This window comes from Mixophyes fleayi, chromosome 4, assembly GCF_038048845.1.
Source record: "Mixophyes fleayi isolate aMixFle1 chromosome 4, aMixFle1.hap1, whole genome shotgun sequence".
Taxonomy (NCBI): Eukaryota; Metazoa; Chordata; class Amphibia; order Anura; family Limnodynastidae; genus Mixophyes; species Mixophyes fleayi.
The window spans coordinates 212,950,151-212,971,392 of NC_134405.1; the positions used below are offsets into that span (position 1 = coordinate 212,950,151).

General features: G+C 42.0%; 1 protein-coding gene and 1 long non-coding RNA gene across 2 annotated transcripts in view; one reads left to right on the forward strand and one right to left on the reverse strand.

Annotated features, from left to right (window-relative positions):
* The window catches only part of STAB2 (stabilin 2), a 144,751-nt gene that overhangs the window by 42,420 nt on the left and 81,089 nt on the right, over positions 1 to 21,242 (forward strand). The window contains exons 16-29 of the mRNA XM_075209291.1: positions 90 to 143; positions 480 to 560; positions 1,437 to 1,589; positions 2,943 to 3,005; positions 3,115 to 3,210; positions 3,299 to 3,385; positions 7,012 to 7,123; positions 8,343 to 8,523; positions 14,758 to 14,848; positions 15,232 to 15,390; positions 16,928 to 17,023; positions 17,395 to 17,490; positions 19,837 to 19,884; positions 20,469 to 20,605. Of these exons, the coding sequence (XP_075065392.1) occupies positions 90 to 143; positions 480 to 560; positions 1,437 to 1,589; positions 2,943 to 3,005; positions 3,115 to 3,210; positions 3,299 to 3,385; positions 7,012 to 7,123; positions 8,343 to 8,523; positions 14,758 to 14,848; positions 15,232 to 15,390; positions 16,928 to 17,023; positions 17,395 to 17,490; positions 19,837 to 19,884; positions 20,469 to 20,605 (1,454 nt within the window). The remainder of the gene's footprint in view (positions 1 to 89; positions 144 to 479; positions 561 to 1,436; positions 1,590 to 2,942; positions 3,006 to 3,114; positions 3,211 to 3,298; positions 3,386 to 7,011; positions 7,124 to 8,342; positions 8,524 to 14,757; positions 14,849 to 15,231; positions 15,391 to 16,927; positions 17,024 to 17,394; positions 17,491 to 19,836; positions 19,885 to 20,468; positions 20,606 to 21,242) is intronic.
* Positions 3,717 to 21,153, reverse strand: LOC142152540 (uncharacterized). Its single transcript, XR_012691352.1, has 3 exons — positions 20,851 to 21,153; positions 20,267 to 20,391; positions 3,717 to 4,066 (listed from the first exon to the last, which is right to left on the reverse strand). It is a non-coding gene; the product is annotated as an uncharacterized LOC142152540 (long non-coding RNA).

The following is a 21,242-nucleotide window of genomic DNA, read 5'->3' on the forward strand; positions in this document are numbered from 1 at the left end:
TGATGTGAGTGAGTTCTCTGTACAGCGCTGCGGAATCAGTGGCGCTATATAAATAAATGATGATGCTGATGATGTGTTTATGTACACAGGGCTCTAGGAAACTTCTGGAACTCATGAGGTATCATGTTGTTTCATCTGCTGAGGTCAGTTTGCCTTCCAATTATTTTACAATAAATCAATTGATGGCTAATGTGTGATTCATTGTATAGTTATAAATATATACGGTATATATGTTTGCAACCAATACGTTTAAAACAGAAAAATTCTGCAGTGTACCACTGCTAACGCTGTGATGCAGAAAGCCAAAAATTGGGGGCCAGCAAGTGTAGCAACTGCAGAAAAGAGAAATATCTGATAACATTTAGCATTGTGGTCAGGAACGACACATTACATTTAACATATATGGGGTTATCATCTACCAGCATAAAAATCCTTATTTAATTATTATAAATCTGTAATAATCACTTTGTTTTCTACAGCTGGATGTAGCCAACATCATATCTTCTTCTCAGATTATGAGCATGGCAAATCAGCTAATCCAGTTTAACACAACCAGTATTGTAAGTAGCTCTATTCTCTAGCAGCTCTTGGTGGTCGATGTAAAACACTTTCAGATGATATATTAGGGGCTAGATTTACTAAACTGCGTGTTTGAAAAAGTGGAGATGTTGCCTATATCAACCAATCAGATTCTAGCTGTCATTTTGTAGAATGCACTAAATAAATGATAGTTAGAATCTGATTGGTTGCTATAGGCAACATCTCCACTTTTCCAAACCCGCAGTTTAGTAAATATACCCCTAGGCCTTCTGTTTGAGGGTTTAATCTCTCCCTGCTTACTGTTCAGTACTAATAATATACTGATGAAGTAGAATCTAATTGGATATAATGTTTTGCATTTTTTGAGAGCACTTAGAAATACATTGGAGAGTATAAGTTAAAATGTTGCATCTACGTCGATTTTTTAAGTTATTACTTCTAAGAACACCATTTGCATAGCAACCCTTTGACGTAATGCTTTACCTATTGGGTTTTCTGAGCATGATATGGAAAAGTGCTAGCCAGAGGCAGGTGCTTTGACCTTGAAGCATCTCCATTGCAGGAGTTCTTGTTTAAAGTGCTTACAGGCAATTTAGGACCAATTTTAAAATGGCGATGCTTTTACTAGAGAGAGACTTCTCCTGGTCTAATATTAATCTGCTGGGCCCATTATTGAAAAATTTTGTTCTCAAACCTATTAATAACAGGTTTGAGAATTAGTGTGTTAAGTGGAAATAAACTATTTAACTCTATGCTAGTATTTGAAAAGTATACTTGAAAAGAGCCACCATTATAGTCTATATCCATGCTAAAGTGCGAGATAATTAAATAGATGAGTATGACATATAAATATTATAATACCAATCTGATGTGTCATCAATCTACTTAACTTAAAGGGTCAAATTCTAGTCAATGGAGAAGAGGTTCAAGAAGCTGATGTTGCAGCAAAAAATGGGCGTATTTATACTCTGGATGGTGTTCTTATTCCACCCTCTATACTGCCCATCCTACCACACCGATGTGATGAGGATAAATATGAGCTACAACTTGTAAGTATATTATTATTATTATCCAAGCACATACATATGTAATATTTCTAGGAGTAGTGTACTTAGTCATTCTGCTGTCTATTGCAGTAAATTAAATGGTGCCAGGGGTGAAAGTTATTGTGTGACTTCATCAGTAATTGCCTATAAAACCTGTCTTTAGGGGTATTCTATACAAGTGGAGGAAGAAGTAAGTGGGGGTTGTAAATGTACCTAATTGGGGGAATTCTAGTAGAGGTATATTGTCACAAATATGGTGTGTGATTAACTCCACATTGTATAATACCACCACTTTTACAATACAGTGTGTTACCATTATTATTTTTAAACTGGAGATATAAGTATAAGCAGAAAAAAATACAAAGGTTGTCAGGCAATACAAATGCAGGAACAACACTAGGACTAAAAAGGGAGAAGAACCGGATACCCAAACTACTGCTTGAAAACCCAAGGCTTATATTAGCTGCCTTCCTTATCCTGACATGTCTGCTGGTACTCACATGTCCCCAGGTCATGACTGCACAATAAGCTTGTAACTACAGCAGGGCTGAAAGGATTAGGACTGGGGAAGAGCTAACAAGCTAACAGCTGGGCAAGGAACCAGGATACAAAGACTACGCAACTGCAGCATGACTTATACACAACAGGAAAGAATAGTAAGATACACAAAACAGACTGAACTAGGTCAGATTAGGACTGAAACTGACAATTACTTAAACAAACTATTACTGTGACAAGACAAAAGTGAGACCATGACAATGACTAAGTTAGAGAGCAAATGCTATAGACAAGGACAGGTACGGGGGCAAAAGCACAGTTCAGTAACACTAGGAATGGGGACAATGCCACAAATTGCACCAACAACCGCTAGTGCGTTAGCAAGCCTGTGGATAGGCCTGGAGGCTGCTGGGAATCGACTGCAGCTAACCTTGTTATAACAGAGTTCACGACACAGAAACAGGAGAGCAGACGGGGAGCAGGCAACTATCATTTCAGTTCCAGGCAGAACCTTACAGAAGTACATATAGAAAATATGAAAACTGTATATTAATTATTGAAATACATATAGACTGTATGTATGTATAGAGACATGTTTCTTCTTAGCTATGACTGATGCTTCTTAGTTAATGTGTAGTTTGCCAATGTGTATGTTAGATTTAGCATATACCTGAAATGCCAGCAAAAGTGTAAATGTCCACAGTAGGCTTAAGTCTTCTCATGTGAACATAGTAAATGTTGGGAAATGTGCTATCTTTATGCCATGTATCGTGTCATTTATAATCTGAGTGGGTCTATTTAGTTTAGAGCTGTAATTATTATCTGCATAAATGTCAACATGTCTTTTTTTTTTGTTAGGGTGACTGTATCTCCTGTAATATGATCCTCTTCAGTAGATGCCCACTAGGATCACAAACTACAGTAAGAACCTATATATCTAGATATTTTTTAACCATCTGTATGAGTGTATTAGGAATAACAAACCTGCACAATCTGAATTGATACAATATACCTCTATCTTTAATTCCAGTCTCTTTTTACATACAAGTGTGCCTACCGGAAGTCTGTTATGGAGAGTGACTTCTCCATGATTGGGTGTTCTAGATACTGCAATGTTACTGTAAAGGTAAGTGCGCTTCTCTGCATTGAATGGAAGTGCATTGACAGATCCACTTTGTGCAAATTTCACTAGTTATAATGTAACCATATTGCAGGTGCCCAAGTGCTGTAAAGGGTTTTATGGCCCTGAATGCAGACCATGCCCTGGTGGCTTCTCTAACGCATGCACTGGGAATGGAGAGGTAAATATATTGTATATATTAAAAGGTATGATTCAAGTCTCAAACTAATTAAAACTCCTTAATCCTAATTATGTCTGTAGTGATAATATAATGTTCACATTATCACAAAGTTCCACAGTAACAAATAAGTAGTTTCTCAGAGATCTACAAATGTTACCCTTGCTTAGGCTATTGCATAAAACACCATTAAAAATAACATTTTCTTTGTAGTAGGTATCCACCTAAAATGTGATGCTTCCCTCTTCTGCTCAATAAATCTCTTGTAACGTGTCAAACATATCACTCTAACATTGAAAATAAAACACGAACACCATTCTGAATTTGGCTAAAAGGTCACAGTTTAATTATAATTGACAATGGGTGGCAGAGAAAGCAAAATGCAAGTTCAGCTAAACAGACTAATACTAAACCAAAACAAGTGGATGGCCAACTACCCAGGAATCTTTTAAAACCAAGGATAAGACCCTGTAACAGTGAATAGCTGATGCTTAACCTGGTGTTAGAGAAGCCACTCCCCCTCTTGACTCACAATGAAGAGTGCACACAAACAGGTCAAGTTGTCCCCCACACAAAGGATCATGAGCCAAAGTACCTTCGAAGGGGAAGTAGCCTGCGGTCAGTTAACCAAAGCGCCTTGTGTTATCCACTGACCGCAATTGTTCCCTGCCAACTGCGCCTCATCTGTAAAGAGGGAAAACTAAATTAGTAACATGCATTATACAAAAACATTGACATTAAAAAGGGAGGGAGGGATTTTGTGCAATAAAAGATGCTGGATTTCAAAAGGAGTTAACCCAGTGGTTACCAAACTTTTGCAGTTCGCGGCACCCTTAGAGTCTCCAAATTTTTTCAAGGCACCCCTCCAAAATAATTACTGAACAGTCCTGTTTTAGAGGTCAAAAAGTTGTAATAAGTATTTAGGTCACGATAGAGAAATACTTATTTAGTTGTATGCAAAAATGCCCCTCTGCATCCAGGCACACTGCCCCCTCTGCATCCAGGCACACTGCCCCCTCTGCATCCAGGCGCACTGCCCCCTCTGCAACCAGGCACACTGCCCCCTCTGCATCCAGGCGCACTACCCCCTCTGCAACCAGGCACACTGCCCCCTCTGCTTCCAGGCACTCTGCCCCCTCTGCAACCAGGCGCACTACCCCCTCTGCAACCAGGCACACTGCCCCCTCTGCATCCAGGCACACTGCCCTCTCTCACGTTGCCCCCTCTGTCACGCTGGCCCCCTCCTCTGCCCTCTGTCACGCTGGCCTCCTCCTCTGCCCTCTGTCACGCTGGCCCCTCCTCTGCCATCTCTCACGCTGTTCCCCTCCTCTGCCCTCTCTCCCCCTCCTCCTCTGCCATCTGTCCTCCTCCTCTGCCATCTGTCCCCCTCCTCTGCCCTCTGTCCCCCTCCTCTGCTCTCTACCCCCCTCCTCTGCCCTCTGTCCCCCTCCTCTGTCCTCCTGGTCTGCCCTCTGTCCCCCTCCTCTGCTCTCTGTCCTCCTCCTCTGCCCTCTGTCCCCCTCCCCCTCTGCCCTCTGTCCTCCTAGTCTGCCCTCTGTCCCCCTCCTCCTCTGCCCTCTGTCCCCCTCCTCCTCTGCCCTCTGTCACCCTCCTCCTCTGCCATCTGTCCTCCTCCTTTGCCATCTGTCCTTCTCCTCCTCTGCCCTCAGTCTGCTCTCTCTGTCCCCCTCCTCCTCTGCCCTCTGTCCTCCTCCTTTGCCATCTGTCCTCCTCCTCCTCTGCCCTCGGGCTGCTCTCTGTCCCCCTCCTCCTCTGCCATCTGTGCTCCTGGTCTGCCCTCTGTCCCCCTCCTCCTCTGCCCTCCTCCTTTGCCATCTGTCCTTCTCCTCCTCTGCCCTCGGTCTGCTCTCTGTCCCCCTCCTCCTCTGCCATCTGTGCTCCTGGTCTGCCCTCTGTCCCCCTCCTCCTCTGCCCTCTGTCCCCCTCCCCCTCTGCCCTCTGTCCTCCTAGTCTGCCCTCTGTCCCCCTCCTCCTCTGCCCTCTGTCCCCCTCCTCCTCTGCCCTCTGTCACCCTCCTCCTCTGCCATCTGTCCTCCTCCTTTGCCATCTGTCCTTCTCCTCCTCTGCCCTCAGTCTGCTCTCTCTGTCCCCCTCCTCCTCTGCCCTCTGTCCTCCTCCTTTGCCATCTGTCCTCCTCCTCCTCTGCCCTCGGGCTGCTCTCTGTCCCCCTCCTCCTCTGCCATCTGTGCTCCTGGTCTGCCCTCTGTCCCCCTCCTCCTCTGCCCTCCTCCTTTGCCATCTGTCCTTCTCCTCCTCTGCCCTCGGTCTGCTCTCTGTCCCCCTCCTCCTCTGCCATCTGTGCTCCTGGTCTGCCCTCTGTCCCCCTCCTCCTCTGCCCTCTGTCCTCCTCCTTTGCCATCTGTCCTTCTCCTCCTCTGCCCTCGGTCTGCTCTCTGTCCCCCTCCTCCTCTGCCCTCTGTCCTCCTCCTTTGCCATCTGTCCTCCTCCTCCTTTGCCCTCGGTCTGCCCTCTGTCCCCCTCCCTCTGCCCCGCGCCAGGCAAAAAAAAAGAAAGTAAACAGAAACTTACCAATCAGCGCGGCGCCGGGACCCAGCAGCCTCCTCTCTCGCAGCTGTCACTGAATGACGTCAGTGACAGCTGCTGCAGGAGAGAGGAGGCTGCTGGGTCCTGGCGCCGCGCGGATTGGTAAGTTTCTGTTTTCTTTCTTTTTTTTTGCCTGGCGCGGGGCACCCCAGTGACAGCGCCGCGGCACCCCTGGGAGCCGGGGCGCACACTTTGGGAACCGCCGAGTTAACCTATATAGGGACCTCCCCTACGGATCTAATTGGCTAATGGAAAATGGCCTGACAACACTTTAACCCTTAAGAGATAAATGCCTTTTATAATCACACAAACATATTGGGACTGATTCATTAAGGAAAGTAAAGTAAAAAAAAGGAGTAACTTTTTTCCTTGGCAAAACCATGTTGCATTGGAGGGGGAGGTAAATTTAAAATATGATGGCAGATTTATAGTTGGGGAAGGTCATGTCCTAGATCAACTTTAAATTTCAGTGTAAAAATAAAGCTATTAAATATTTGTGTGCTACTTGAAAAAACAGCCAGTATTTAACTTATGTGCAAAATTATAAACTTGTTTGTACCCCTTGCACTGTTCATGGTTTGTCCAGGAGAAAATCTACTCCTTTTTTTTGCCTTACTTTCCTTTCAGGCCCAATGTGTTTAAGTGTGTTCGACAATAGGGGCCTCACTTGTCATTAACATTAAACACTTTTCTGCATCTGTTCTAAAAACATTTAAAATTATGAGCTTCTCTAAAGCTGTTTCATTGTTCTTTTTTTTAAAACGTAATGGTGCCTGAAAACACAGTTTATTTGGGCTTATTTTGTAAAAGACTGGTCATGTCCTCTGTCGATGTAACAAGTATCTGAAAAATGACCTTATATGGAAAAAGAACTCTAAGCTTAGTAATGTTTTTGAAAGGTGAAAATGTGAACATTTTTCAAAAGGCAAACAACAGTAATATTACGTAGCTCATCTTTCACAATTGGGGTTATAATGTAATAGTATTAAGAAAGCTTTCTTTAATCATGTTGTATTTGGTCAGTTCCTTTTTTGCTGATTCATTACTCTTTTTCCATGCCTCAGTGTATGGATGGCATGACAGGGAACGGGACTTGTGTTTGTGATGAGGCATTTACAGGCTCTGACTGTCGACGCTGCTTAAATGCCAACAAATATGGACTCCGATGTGATAAAAGTAAGACCAGTACAGTAACTAACAAAAGTAATTCATTCTGAGAAAATTTGCAGGACTCTTGCTGATACTGATTTTTTTTAGAAACAGCATAGAGTTCATATACTTCAGTACAGTTAATTCATCGCACTCGCACACGCTTATTTTTCCCATATTCCCCAGTTTTCCTTAATTTTGTAAAAATTTTCCTCCTATTATAATGCACCAAAAATAATTAGTTGGGAATACTTATTTTAAAGTATATTCGAACTAGAAGGAATTATAGGGGAAATTAGCATATTTCATGTCACATGATGTTATTGCAGTCGTACAATTGATGCACCTACTGGAAGCATGCTAGTCCCTCTAGCCCTTCCCTGTACATTCCCTGACAGTATATAACACACATCTGTGTGCTGAGAGAAATTCTCATAAAATGCCAAAGGAAGTGACATCAAAATAAATAACCATAAAATGAAATACCTAGCACAAAACATTTTTAATATTTAGCACTTTAAGGTCTTCATTGCTGGAGCGTTAGGCCGTTTGGGGTAACCACTTTGTGACAACCAGACCTGTCGATGGGAAAAAAGAAATACAGAAATGGAAGTTGCTCAATCAATTTCCAGGTCCACAGCAGGTATGAGAAAAGGGAGGGGTTATCTAGAAAAGAGACAAACTCCGAATATTCCCCCAGCATACCGCTGTGGTCCAGTAAACAAGCTGCTACGCTATTTGTAAATGCAGGAATCTCAGTCACACACATTTCTAAATATATGATAAGCCACCAGCCATGTCAAGGTGCTCTTCCTAGTAGAGTAGACCTAACTCTAAACAGTGAGAGTCCCTATATTGGGTCACAGATTCATGTGTTTTTAAATTGAGAGACAACTCACCCAGGGGTACCCCAGGATCCTCCAAAATAGCAAAAGAAGGACCAGCACTCCCTGACAGCCACTGATCCATACATGCCCCTCAAACATAGAGAAATCAGTTTAGAAGTTCACAAGAGGTGCTAGAAAGGAAAGAGTTATCTAGAAAAGGGACATACTGTACAGGAAAAAGTACACACGCTCTTTTCACTTCCTATCGCAGTAGGCCTCCTAAGCTGTCCCAATTCTTCTCGTCAATTAAATAATAAAGAATCCCAACATATTGTCATTCTGCAAGAGCACATTAATAGTGAAAAAAGTTAATATAACATGTTTTGCTGATTTTCTAATGTATTGTTACTTGGGCTTAGAATGTGGCTGTATCCATGGAATATGCAACAACCATATAGACAGCGATGGAAGCTGCGTACCAGGGTCCTGTAAGACAGGATATACAGGGACATTCTGTGATATGAAGACTGCACCGTGTGGACCTCTTGTTACCTACTGTCATGCACATGCAGACTGCGAATACAGCAAAGGGATACCCAGGTACTCTGCTTCTGTACTGTGCAAACTAATAATACTACCACCAATACTGCATTTACAATCAGTTAATTCATATTAGAGATGGTCACTGACCCCCGTGTTTTGGTTTTGGATTCGGTTTTGGATCTGGATTACCGTCGTGTTTTGGTTTTGGTTTTGGTTTTGCAAAACCGCCATTGCGTGTTTTGGTTTTGGTTTTGGTTTTGTTTGGTTTTGTTTTGCTATTTTTTGGGAAAATCCATGTTTTTGGGCCTAAATTAACCCAATTTAGTGCTCCAACTGTTTTAGAGACAAGTAATCTAATTGTTGAGGTAATAAATCATCCAAAAAAACAGTTTAATTCTTCGTTGGTAGGCCTATTCTACACACAAAACAGATTGTCTTCCTCTCCATCTATGCATATTGGCAATGCAGCCATCGTCTTTGAATGTATATTACACCCTACACTTATAGTTAAATATGTAAAGAAATGGAAAAAGCCAGTTTGCTTTCTGTCTCTCAAGGCCCCCCTCCACTTGTATAAAATAGCAAAAAATTCAGCCATTATAGACTGTACAATATTAATTGACATGGAGAAAGCCAGTTTGGTTTCTGTCTCTCTAGGCCCCCCTCCACTTGTATAAAATACTAAAAAATTCAGCCATTATAGACTGTACAATATTATGAAAAATGGACAAAGCCAGTTTAGGGTCACTCTGTCTATGACACCCTACCCTTAAGGATAAATTGCCCTAACAGCAGCCTTTCAAGATGGTATGTGATATGGAAATGCCACAAGTCCCTTTCCTCTTTGGGGGTAGATTGCACCCTACACTTACATAGAAAGTTTTAAAAAGATGTTATCGGCATCATCTTCAGCTTCATCCTCACCCTCATCAGTGTGTACGTCATCATCACAGACTATCAATTCATCGCCGCTTGAATCCGCCATTAGAGAACAGTCAGTGCTTGGATGTCTTGGATGGTGAAGGCCTTCCTCGTGGAAGATGTAGTTCATTTTTATAAACATCATTTTCTCCACATTTTTGGGAAGTAACCTTCTACGGCGATCACTGACTAAGTTCCCTGCTGTGCTGAACACTCGTTCAGAGTACACACTGGAGGGTGGGCAGCTTAGGTATTGCAAAGCAAGTTTGTACATGGGTTTCCAAATGGCTTGCTTTTCTTCCCAGTAAGGAAAGGGACTGTCTGACATTTCCATATCAACTACCTCTTGAAAGTAATCCTCCACCATCCTTTGCATGTTTATACTCATATTGGATGGGCTTATGGGCAAAGTGACACTTTTTTTTGAAAAATCCTTCAAACCAGCCCAGATGTTAAATTGTTCTCGTCTGCCCCCTGTGTCTTCCCTGCTTCTTTTTTGGAAATTTAATTTTTTACGAGCAACAGCTTGAGAAAGTGAAGGAGGACACGTCGTCAAGCCGAGGCCCAGTTCAGCGGCCAACTTGCTGAGCAATAGCTCCTTGCAAAAGTTCACATCTCGCTCATTTACAAGTAAAGACTCAATGTAGGTTTTAAACCTTGGATCAAGCACAGTGGCCAAAACGTACTGATCCGAGTTCAAGATCTTAATAACTCGAGGATCATTGTGAAGTGAATTAAGTACTTGATCGACAAGGCCAACATACTTTGCTGAATTGCTTGCTTTCAGCTCCTCCTTCATTTTCTCAAGCTGCTTTTCCAATAGTCTAATTAAAGGAATGACTTGGCTCAAACTAGCAGAGTCTGCACTGACCTCACATGTCACAACTTCAAATGGTTTCAGCACCTTGCACAGCACTGAAAGGATTCCCCACTGTGCAAGAGTGAAATACATCCCCCCTCCTTTCCCAATGTCATGACTTGTGCAATATGCTTGGATGGCTTTGCGCTGTTCCTCCATCCTCTGAAGCATGTACAGGGTGGAATTCCACCGAGTTACCACCTCTTGCTTAAGTTGGTGGCAGGGCAAGTTAAACTGCTCTTGGAGCTGCTGTAATCTCCTACATGCTGTGGCTGAATGCCTGAAATGGCCTGAAATTTTACGGGCCACCGAAAGCATCTCCTGCACCTCACGGTTATTTCGTAGGAAGCTCTGCACCACCAAGTTGATGGTGTGAGCAAAACAGGGAATATGTTGGAAATCACCCAGCTGTAATGCTCGCACTATATTGTTGGCGTTATCTGAAATGACATACCCTGGGGAGAGTCCGAGTGGTATAAGCCATGCATCAATCACATCTCTCAGTTTGCGTAACAAATTGTCAGCCGTATGCCTGTTAGTGAAGCCGGTGATACAAAGAGTGGCCTGCCTGTGACAAATGTTACGTAGTGGTGTACATGCTGCTGCTGTTCCTGCTGGTGAAGGTGAATGACCAACCCAGTGGGCTGTCACAGTCATATAGTCTTTGGTTTGGCCACTTCCACTTGTCCACATATCTGTGGTTAAGTGAACAGTGGGCAGAATGGCATTTTTCAGCGCAATCTCTACATTTTTACACACTTTTTGGTATAGTTGTGGAATAGCTTTACGGGAGAAATGGTGTCGCGATGGAATTCTGTAACGCGGACACAAAACCTCAATTAACTGTGAAAAACCAGCTGCGTTTATTGTGGAGATTGGACGCAGATCTAACACTAACATTGCAGCCATGGCGTCTGTGATTCGCTTGGCGACTGGGTGACTGCTGTCATATTTGCTTCCCCTCGCAAATGATTGTTTCACAGTTAATTGCTGAAATGTAGGACTGCTCATTTTATTCACCTGCCTCTGGGATGACGATTCACCCCCAGCAGCAGCAACAGCAGCAGCAGGACTAACGCTTTCTTCAGAGGAATCAATAATAGTGCCGGAGTCATCCAGCCTTAAGTGGGATGCCGGGCTAACTCCGAGCGCTACTGAGGATATTGATGAGGATGGTGTGGTGGGTGTATTTTGTAGCCGTCGGTATGTCGGTGAGCGGAGGGTCTTAGCTGATGAGGGAGTGCTTGTATTCTTTTGGGAAGAACTTTCAGCTTTTCCCAACACTTTGCCATGAACTCTCGTTAGATGGCGTAACATAGACGAGGTTCCAAGATGGTTAAGGTCCCTCCCTCGACTGACTGTGGCTTCACATACACTACAAATGGCTATACAATTGTTGTCTGGATTTGGGTAGAAATAATTCCACACATAAGAAGTGGATTTTTTTGTTTTATGCCCAGGCATGACAATGGCCTTTTTCTTGTCACGTGCCAGAACTGCTGCCACTGGTGCAGGACTTACACAAACAACCTCATCCTCATCAACATCCTCATTAGCGCCCTCGTCGCCTACACAAATCTCCCCCTCATCCTCTTCTAATTCCAAAGTGGCATCCTCAATTTGGGTATCACCGGCTACACTCGGGCTATTAAGGCACACATCAGCAGAATGCTCACGATTAGACATCCCACTGTTGGATGGACTCTCCACAGGGATTGTTGTCATTTGTGAATCAGAGCAAATATTCTCCTGTAATGCCTCACTGGTATCTTGCAGCTCAGCTTTGACGCGTAACAGTAGTTGTGCACCAATTGTAGCCTGGGTAACTTTTTGGGATCTGCCACTAATAGCCAAAGGTGAAGGCCTCATTCTCTCTTTGCCACTGCGTGTGTAGAATGGCATGCTTGCAATTTTTTTTTTATCGTCACTTAACTTTTGCTCAGTTACACTTCTTTTTCGCTTCAATACAGTAAATTTTTTTTTGGGTTTTTGTTTTTTGCACTAATTTGAAAACACTCTGTTGTTTGACATCGCCTTGGCCAGATGACGTACTGGGAACACTAACATCAGGACTGGTGACAGAACCTGGTTGCTCATTTAGATCATATGTGGACTGCTTTGAATCCATTCTGAGCGCAAACCACTGAGGAGTGCTAAAAATTATTGAGTAGATACTGCTGACAGATATGACTTTTGACAGCCAGAAATATTAATGCACAATTAGGGAGGACACCCCAAAAACACTGAGGAGTGCTAAAAATTATTGAGTAGATACTGCTGACAGATATGACTTTTGACAGCCAGAAATATTAATGCACAATTAGGGAGGACACCCCAAAAACACTGAGGAGTGCTAAAAATTATTGAGTAGATACTGCTGACAGATATGACTTTTGACAGCCAGAAATATTAATGCACAATTAGGGAGGACACCCCAAAAACACTGAGGAGTGCTAAAAATTATTGAGTAGATACTGCTGACAGATATGACTTTTGACAGCCAGAAATATTAATGCACAATTAGGGAGGACACCCCAAAAACACTGAGGAGTGCTAAAAATTATTGAGTAGATACTGCTGACAGATATGACTTTTGACAGCCAGAAATATTAATGCACAATTAGGGAGGACACCCCAAAAACACTGAGGAGTGCTAAAAATTATTGAGTAGATACTGCTGACAGATATGACTTTTGACAGCCAGAAATATTAATGCACAATTAGGGAGGACACCCCAAAAACACTGAGGAGTGCTACAAATTATTGAGTAGATACTGCTGACAGATATGACTTTTGACAGCCAGAAATATTAATGCACAATTAGGGAGGACACCCCAAAAACACTGAGGAGTGCTAAAAATTATTGAGTAGATACTGCTGACAGATATGACTTTTGACAGCCAGAAATATTAATGCACAATTAGGGAGGACACCCCAAAAACACTGAGGAGTGCTAAAAATTATTGAGTAGATACTGCTGACAGATATGACTTTTGACAGCCAGAAATATTAATGCACAATTAGGGAGGACACCCCAAAAACACTGAGGAGTGCTAAAAATTATTGAGTAGATACTGCTGACAGATATGACTTTTGACAGCCAGAAATATTAATGCACAATTAGGGAGGACACCCCAAAAACACTGAGGAGTGCTAAAAATTATTGAGTAGATACTGCTGACAGATATGACTTTTGACAGCCAGAAATATTAATGCACAATTAGGGAGGACACCCCAAAAACACTGAGGAGTGCTACAAATTATTGAGTAGATACTGCTGACAGATATGACTTTTGACAGCCAGAAATATTAATGCACAATTAGGGAGGACACCCCAAAAACACTGAGGAGTGCTACAAATTATTGAGTAGATACTGCTGACAGATATGACTTTTGACAGCCAGAAATATTAATGCACAATTAGGGAGGACACGCCAAAAACACTGAGGAGTGCTAAAAATTATTGAGTAGATACTGCTGACAGATATGACTTTTGACAGCCAGAAATATTAATGCACAATTAGGGAGGACACCCCAAAAACACTGAGGAGTGCTACAAATTATTGAGTAGATACTGCTGACAGATATGACTTTTGACAGCCAGAAATATTAATGCACAATTAGGGAGGACACCCCAAAAACACTGAGGAGTGCTAAAAATTATTGAGTAGATACTGCTGACAGATATGACTTTTGACAGCCAGAAATATTAATGCACAATTAGGGAGGACACCCCAAAAACACTGAGGTGTGCTACAAATTATTTAGTAGATACTGCTGACAGATATGACTTTTGACAGCCAGAAATATTAATGCACAATTATGGGGGACACCCCAAAAGCGCTGGGGAGTGCCAAATATGAAGAAAAAATAATAAACCTCTATCCTCCTCTCTGCACTAGCGATTTTGGTTAGAGCAATTGCAAGAACAATATGGTATTCTCTGTCCCTGCTCTAATTAGCCTATGACTACACCCTGCTCTCTCCCTCTGTCAAATGGCGATGGATTGCTGTGGAGGCGTGTATTTATAAAGTTGAAGTATCGCGAGAACCGAGTCCCGAGATCCGACGACGTCACAATGACGTTCGGCCTCGATTTGGATTCGGAATGGGCGGGAGAGTACCGAGCTGCTCAGCTCGGTACTCGGATACCCAAAGTTCGGGTGGGTTCGGTTCTCGGAGAACCGGACCCGCCCATCTCTAATTCATATGCTGTCCAAATTGTGGTTAGAATTACCAAATTCACCATTATACCATTTTTTTCTTATTGATATGTTAGTTAATTGTAATCTTAAAATTATGTAAATTTTTGTTTACTATGAATTAGCATTTAGCATTCTGGTTAATGCTAGTGCGCTACGTTTTTTCTTTTATGTATTGGCCTTAATAATGTACTGTATCTCAGCAACTGGTGTCATATATTATACGTACATTTTTTTATTAGTTATACCATTTACTAAAATGGTGATCGAGCTCAGAGTAACTCTAACTACATTCTTTTTATGTTTCAGTTGTGTCTGTAAACCTGGGTATGAAGGAGACGGTATATATTGCAAAGAAATGGATGCCTGTGTTGCTTCTGCTAAAGCATGCCATGTCAATGTGAGTTGATGCTTTCCCCAAATTAATATTGGCTTAACTTGTTGTTGGCCACATACAGTAATCAACGCATGCAGCTTAATTATTGTATCTTACATGTGTGATTTCTATCTTTCAAGCTTTGGTCTGTGCAATGCAGGATCAGAGTTTTAGACATTTTGATGACTGTACTATTTATATTAATAAATCCTACTATGTGTGTGACTCTATTAATAGTTATTTGATCCTTTGATTGGTTAGTTGGAAATTGTTTGACTCTTTGTTGTGTTCCAGTAGATTATATTATGGCAATACTCTCCATGAACATTAATATATAAGATCAAATGTTTTATGAGTAGAAATGGATCAGCTTGTAACCTGTGCTGTGATATTGGTATGACATACAGGCTGAGTGCATTCCAACGGGCCCAGGAACCCACAAATGTTTGTGTCGGGTAGGATGGACTGGTGACGGACTGGATTGTTCAGAGATCAATAATTGTCTCCTTGCAGACAAAGGAAGCTGCCACTCAAATGCTACATGCTTGTATATTGGACCTGGCCAGGTAAATAACTAGCTTTATGTTCCAGTTGTATGTACTTTGTGCCTTATTATACTAATATAAAGTTAAACTCGTGTGGAAAAAACAATTTGCCTGAGCAAATGATGCTGTATCCTTCATTATAGCAACAAGATATTTTCCTCCCATATGGGAAAAGGAGAAACCAGTCTCAGGTGGCAGCATTCAAGGGAAGGAGACACAAGGTTGTCACTCAACTCCTGGCCCCAACGAGCATCTTCCCACCTACCCCAACACTCCGCCACGACCACTCTGCAGTAATGCACAAGTCTCACTGCTGTGGCTGAAAGCATGAAAGGAGAAATGCTAGAGAGACAAGGGCATTATTTTTCCTTTCCTGCCTTTAGTCTGCTCATCATGTCACTCACTGCAGTGAGTGTATTGCCATTATAGCAGAAGCTCAAAACTCCCTAGCACTGATCATTGTTTCAACCAGGGATTGTCTGTTAGATGTTACATCCAGGGCCGCCTTCAGAAATAATCATGCCCAGTACGGGCCCCCGTGTCCCCCGGGCCCCCCCCATGAGCAACATATACTTACCTGGGGGCCCGCCGCTAGTCTCCGCTACTGTGTCTTGAGCCTGGCTGTCACCGTGACAGCCAGGCACCAGGATGCGATCGCAGGGGTGGAGGAATCATTCCCCCTGCGATCATGTGCTCTGTCTGTGACGGAGACCAGCGGCGGGCCCCCAGGTTAGTATATGTTGCGCTGTTGTACCGGGCCCCCTGGTGAGCCAGGGCCCGGTACAACAGTACTCCCGTACTCCCCTGTTGGCGGCCCTGGTTACATCTCCTCTTAACACATAATTCAGGGTCATCATCATCATCATCACCATTTATTTATATAGCGCCACTGATTCCGCAGCGCTGTACAGAGAACTCATTAACATCAGTCCCTGCCCCATTGGAGCTTACAGTCTAAATTCCCTAATATACACACACACAGAGACACAGACTAGGGTCAATTTGTTAGCAGCCAATTAACCTACCAGTATGTTTTTGGAGTGTGGGAGGAAACCGGAGCACCCGGAGGAAACCCACACAAACACGGGGAGTACAATACATACCCATACAAACTCCTCACAGATAAGGCCATGGTCAGGAATTGAACTCATGACCCCAGTGCTGTGAGGCAGAAGTGCTAACCAGGGTAGAATGATATTTTTGCCTCGGTGTACCAACTGCACTTCACTGTCTATATGTATGTGCTCAATAAACAGCTTATACTCTTGCATGACATTATTCATTTTAAAAACAAGTTCCATGATAAAAAAAAAACGTATAAGTAAATTAGTGAAGTCAAGCTACAATATCACCTAGATTAACCGTAATAAAGTGATCACTCTGTGGCAGTGTTCTATTGAAAATTGGATGATGCATCATTCTACTTAATAATAAGAATTTAAACCAGCAGCTCCCACGCATGGTTTTTCCCATATGTTTTAGTCACAGGTGATTTGCATGCTTCTTATGTAATAGTTATGCGATGATTGTTTCTTGTCTCCCTCTTATTTTCGCACAGAGTGACTGTGAGTGTAACAAAGGGTTCAGAGGTGATGGCATTCAGTGTGAACCAGTGAACACTTGCCTGAAGGAGACCGAAAAGTGCCATCCTTTGGTAATAAGTCGTTCATGAATATTTTGCATACATCTGTTTTTTGTCTTGGTTATAGTGTACTGTTTATGCTTTACATTTTTACTTATATTATTACAAATAGTTCTCTCCTTTTTGTCTGCTCTCATGAGCCTCACACATCGCCAACAGTAAAAGTTAGTAGCATGTTGGTTAGATGGGAGACAGTAATGTAAGCTGAACAAGTTAGATGCACGTAGGTAGAGAGTAATGAGGGTTGGACATAGGTTTTTTTTTTTACTGTATAATTAGTTTCAGAAACAAAATTATTCTGGTAATCGTCAACTTTTAGTACACTCAGTTGGAGTGCCAATGATTGTGCTTTCCAGTGATGGGATTTTACTCTTTTATTTCAGGCGACATGTCAAAAAGTAACTTTTGGATTCTGGGAGTGTGTTTGTAAAGAAGGATATCAAGGAAATGGAAAAATATGCTATGGGAATGTAGGAGACGTAAGTGATCATATAACTAGACAAATAACTTGAGTATAATTAGAGTGTCATTATAAGTTTGGGACTGTACTAGATGCATTTATTTCAAATGATCATCTTTCTCCTAATAGATAGCATATCATATATCACCAATTTGTTATAGTCATAAAAAGGTGGTGCACCCCTGGATACAATATCATTATCTAACAACCAAAAAAGACTGTATTCCTCTAGTATAATTCTCCTCATACTGATCTTATAACTTTTGTTGCGGGAAACAAAGCTGAAAGCATCTTCCTCTATTCATGTGTGTAATAAATCCTGTTTTCTGTACTATGCACTATTTGTCCTTATGGCTTTCTCAAACTGCTTGCAACCGTTTTTCCCGGGTTCCTCTGTCCCTCTTACAGCCCCGGCTGAAATGGGGGTTTGCAGACTTATACTGCTCAACATTCAAACCGCCCTTTTCACATCTTTGATTTGCCAGTTCAGTAATGCAGAGATGGCAGAGCCCTGGTAAAAAACAGAAACAAATGCATGTAGTGGCCCCTAGGGCCCCAGAGAAGAGGGCTGAGGGTTTGGACTGCACTACCAACTTTTACTGGACTATCAACAATGGACTTTATTTAGTATTAAGCTTTGTGCCAACCAAATAAATGTTATAATAAGTGCCTTTAGCTTAAATAGGATTTAGTAATTGCTATAGTTTAAGTTTGAAATAGATATAAAACCCTAAGCATAACTAATTCTGCCATTCCATGACAAGCCTGGATAATTCCACTGCAGTTGCAAATTATGAACCTTAGCTAATATTATATTCAATGCTTCCATTTTTGAGCATTAGACTTTAAAATGAGAAAGAGCACTAAATAGACATTTTATTTGTTTTTCCCTGACCAAAAGGCACCCATGTTATATGGGTTAATGCATGTTGCCAAAGCCAGTGCATCTATACATTGAATACATATCATAGGAGACAAAGGGCACCCTTGCCGCATCCATTTCATATGGAGAAGCTACCTGATAAAATTCAATACAATTCTTTTTAATACTGGCTACGATGGCTAATGACCTACTTCAGTTATTGACTCACATATGAAGTGTGTGTTTGCAAACATGAAATGTTGTCTTTATCTTATGCAGCATAAGAATTTCAGGGGCGCACGCAGGGGGGGTTTCTGGGTCTCCAGAAACCGCTCCCCTCCGCTAAAGATGTGCCCCTGTAGTATCCAGCAGCCGCGGCGTTGTCAAAGAAGCGTCCGCGGCGGTGCTGTATACAATACAGCACCGCCGCGGACGCTTCTTTGACAGCGCCGCGGCTGCTGGATAGTACAGTGCTGCCGAAACAGAGCTGCTTAAAAATCCTGCGTGCGCCCCTGAATCTTGTATTTTCTCAAATTTCAATCAAATTGTCAACCTATCCCATGCTTATGTTTTGTGTAAGCCTTCTCTCCACAACCAAGAGTTTTGATTGCATCTTGTATACAAAAAAGGTTTATTCTAGCAACATTTTGAAGGTAGATCCAACAGGAATTTGAGAGAGACTGATTGTGAAGAGTAAATCAGAGGGCGAAGTCAAGTATGACACCAAGGCAGAGGGCTTGGGAAACAAAGGAAATTATGATGTGGATGGAGAGGCAGATTCGAGGAAAGGTGGTGGCTCTGTTTTGACCATGTTGAGAATTAAGAACCTTTGGGTCATCCATGTGCAAATAGCAGAGAGACAGTTAACTACATGAGATAATAGTGAAATGGAGAGTTTAGGGGATAAAAGGTAGATTTGGGTGTCATCAGAGTAGACATGGTACTTGAGACAGAATTACTAAATTAGTTCACCAAGAAACAAGGTGTACAGTGAGAAAAGCAAAGGGCCAAGAACAGAACCTTGTGGAACCCCAAAAGATAGTGGGTAGAGAAGGGGAGGATGTGCCAGAGTTAAAGACACTGAAGGAGTGTTATTTTGGTTAAAGTCGAACCTTAACCAGGAAAGAACTGTGTCACAAAGACTGAGGAGATGCTCTCTAAATTTTTAGGTTCATGATTTCCATCCTCCTACTGTGACTTCTGATTGTCCTCTGAGCAACATGTAATTTTGGGAGAGCTTGCGGCCTGTGTGGGGGTTTCTCCTGGTCTAAAGTAGTGGGTCACAAGTTTCGAGTCACCTATTTCACTTTCCTCTATATGCCAGGCTATAGTGTCAGTTGACATTGCCCATCTTGAGCTGCGATGCTATGAGTGAGGCTGTATTGCGAGGGTGTTCAGAAGCACTCTCGGACTATGCTGCCATTCAGTGTGACAGCTAGCCAAATTCCACGCTACTGCAAATCTTCATTGTGGTTATGGATCATTTATTTTATTGTGCCTTAGGTGTTGGCATCACTCCCAGAAGCCTCTGAATTTCACAAATGGATAGATGTAAGTATAATATATTGTTGTGTTAATTCTGGAGTTTCAAAAATAAAAACAATAATTTGAAAGGAGTATCCCAATTTTTTGGAGAATTGAATGTATCAACCAATAATTTTCATATAATTATATCCCAAATTCCTCTTTGTCAGAGTGTTCACTTTTAGCTTTACTCACATCTAGAGGTTTTAAGAATACTGCCCTGTTTAAGTTGCCATATGACTGATAATATTGATACATTAATTATAGTACCTCTTGCCTAATAACCAGTAGTTTTAAAACTGGATTTACGTACATATAGAACACTAGGCTTCCTCTGATCTACTAAATATTTTAATGCAGGAACTCTTGATTGTCTGTTTGCCCATTCTCCATCACTTCCACCACTTACTATATTGTTTCTTCACGTTGCTCAGCTTCAGTTTCTTGACACTGTAGCTTACACTCTCCTCTGATATTGGCTGAGGGTTCCTGAGTGAGATCAGCATTCCTTCTCTGTTTACTTTATAAATCAAGCTAGATTAAACACCAGGAGACAAACAAGACATGCAGTCAATCACACAATGTGACTTTCTTTGATGTTTCATTTACAGGATCCAGACATAAGATTCTTGATTTCCCAATCTTCAAATGTGACTGTGTTAGTCCCCTCTCAACGAGCATTTGAGACTATGAACAAAGTGGACAAGACATACTGGATGAAAAAGGAGAATGTGGCGAAATTACTAAAGTAATCCCCAAGTCAAACCAATTTCTTTTTTTTCATTTGTCCTATTGAACAAATATTATTGCTTATAGTCACTAAAATGCAGACTGAGCCTTGTCTATAGTATAGGCAGAGGAAAAGGTGTCGTACAAAACGTCTCAGTCACTGAACTGCCCCCTGCACTAAGGACTTATTGGCAATCTGCGATGGATGATACCATAGGAGTGCAGCAGGAGGTCTCATAGATAAAGAATCACCTCAGGAGTTACCTTATATTCAGACAGAACGAGTCTTGAGATGTATATCTTCTTTATAAGTACCAGGATCAGTATAACAACAGCTTTCAGTAATAGCTTCTTAACATAACATATCAGTAACATGAGCTGCTCAGCTCACCTCCTTTTCCCGGAGAGTCTCTTCTAGAACACAGAGAGTTGAGACAGGAAATATACAAACAAGTACATGCATATACAGCAGACAAACAATACACCTCTGTATGAATACAGCGCCATCTGCTGACCCTCCATGGTAACTACATGCATATAAACAAACCCATAGTCTGTTGTACATATTTCAACAGGACTATGGTACAAAGACACTTTAGAAGACCCACGTTTTCCAACCACCTAATTCAAACCCTAAAGCCCATTGCTTTTTGTGG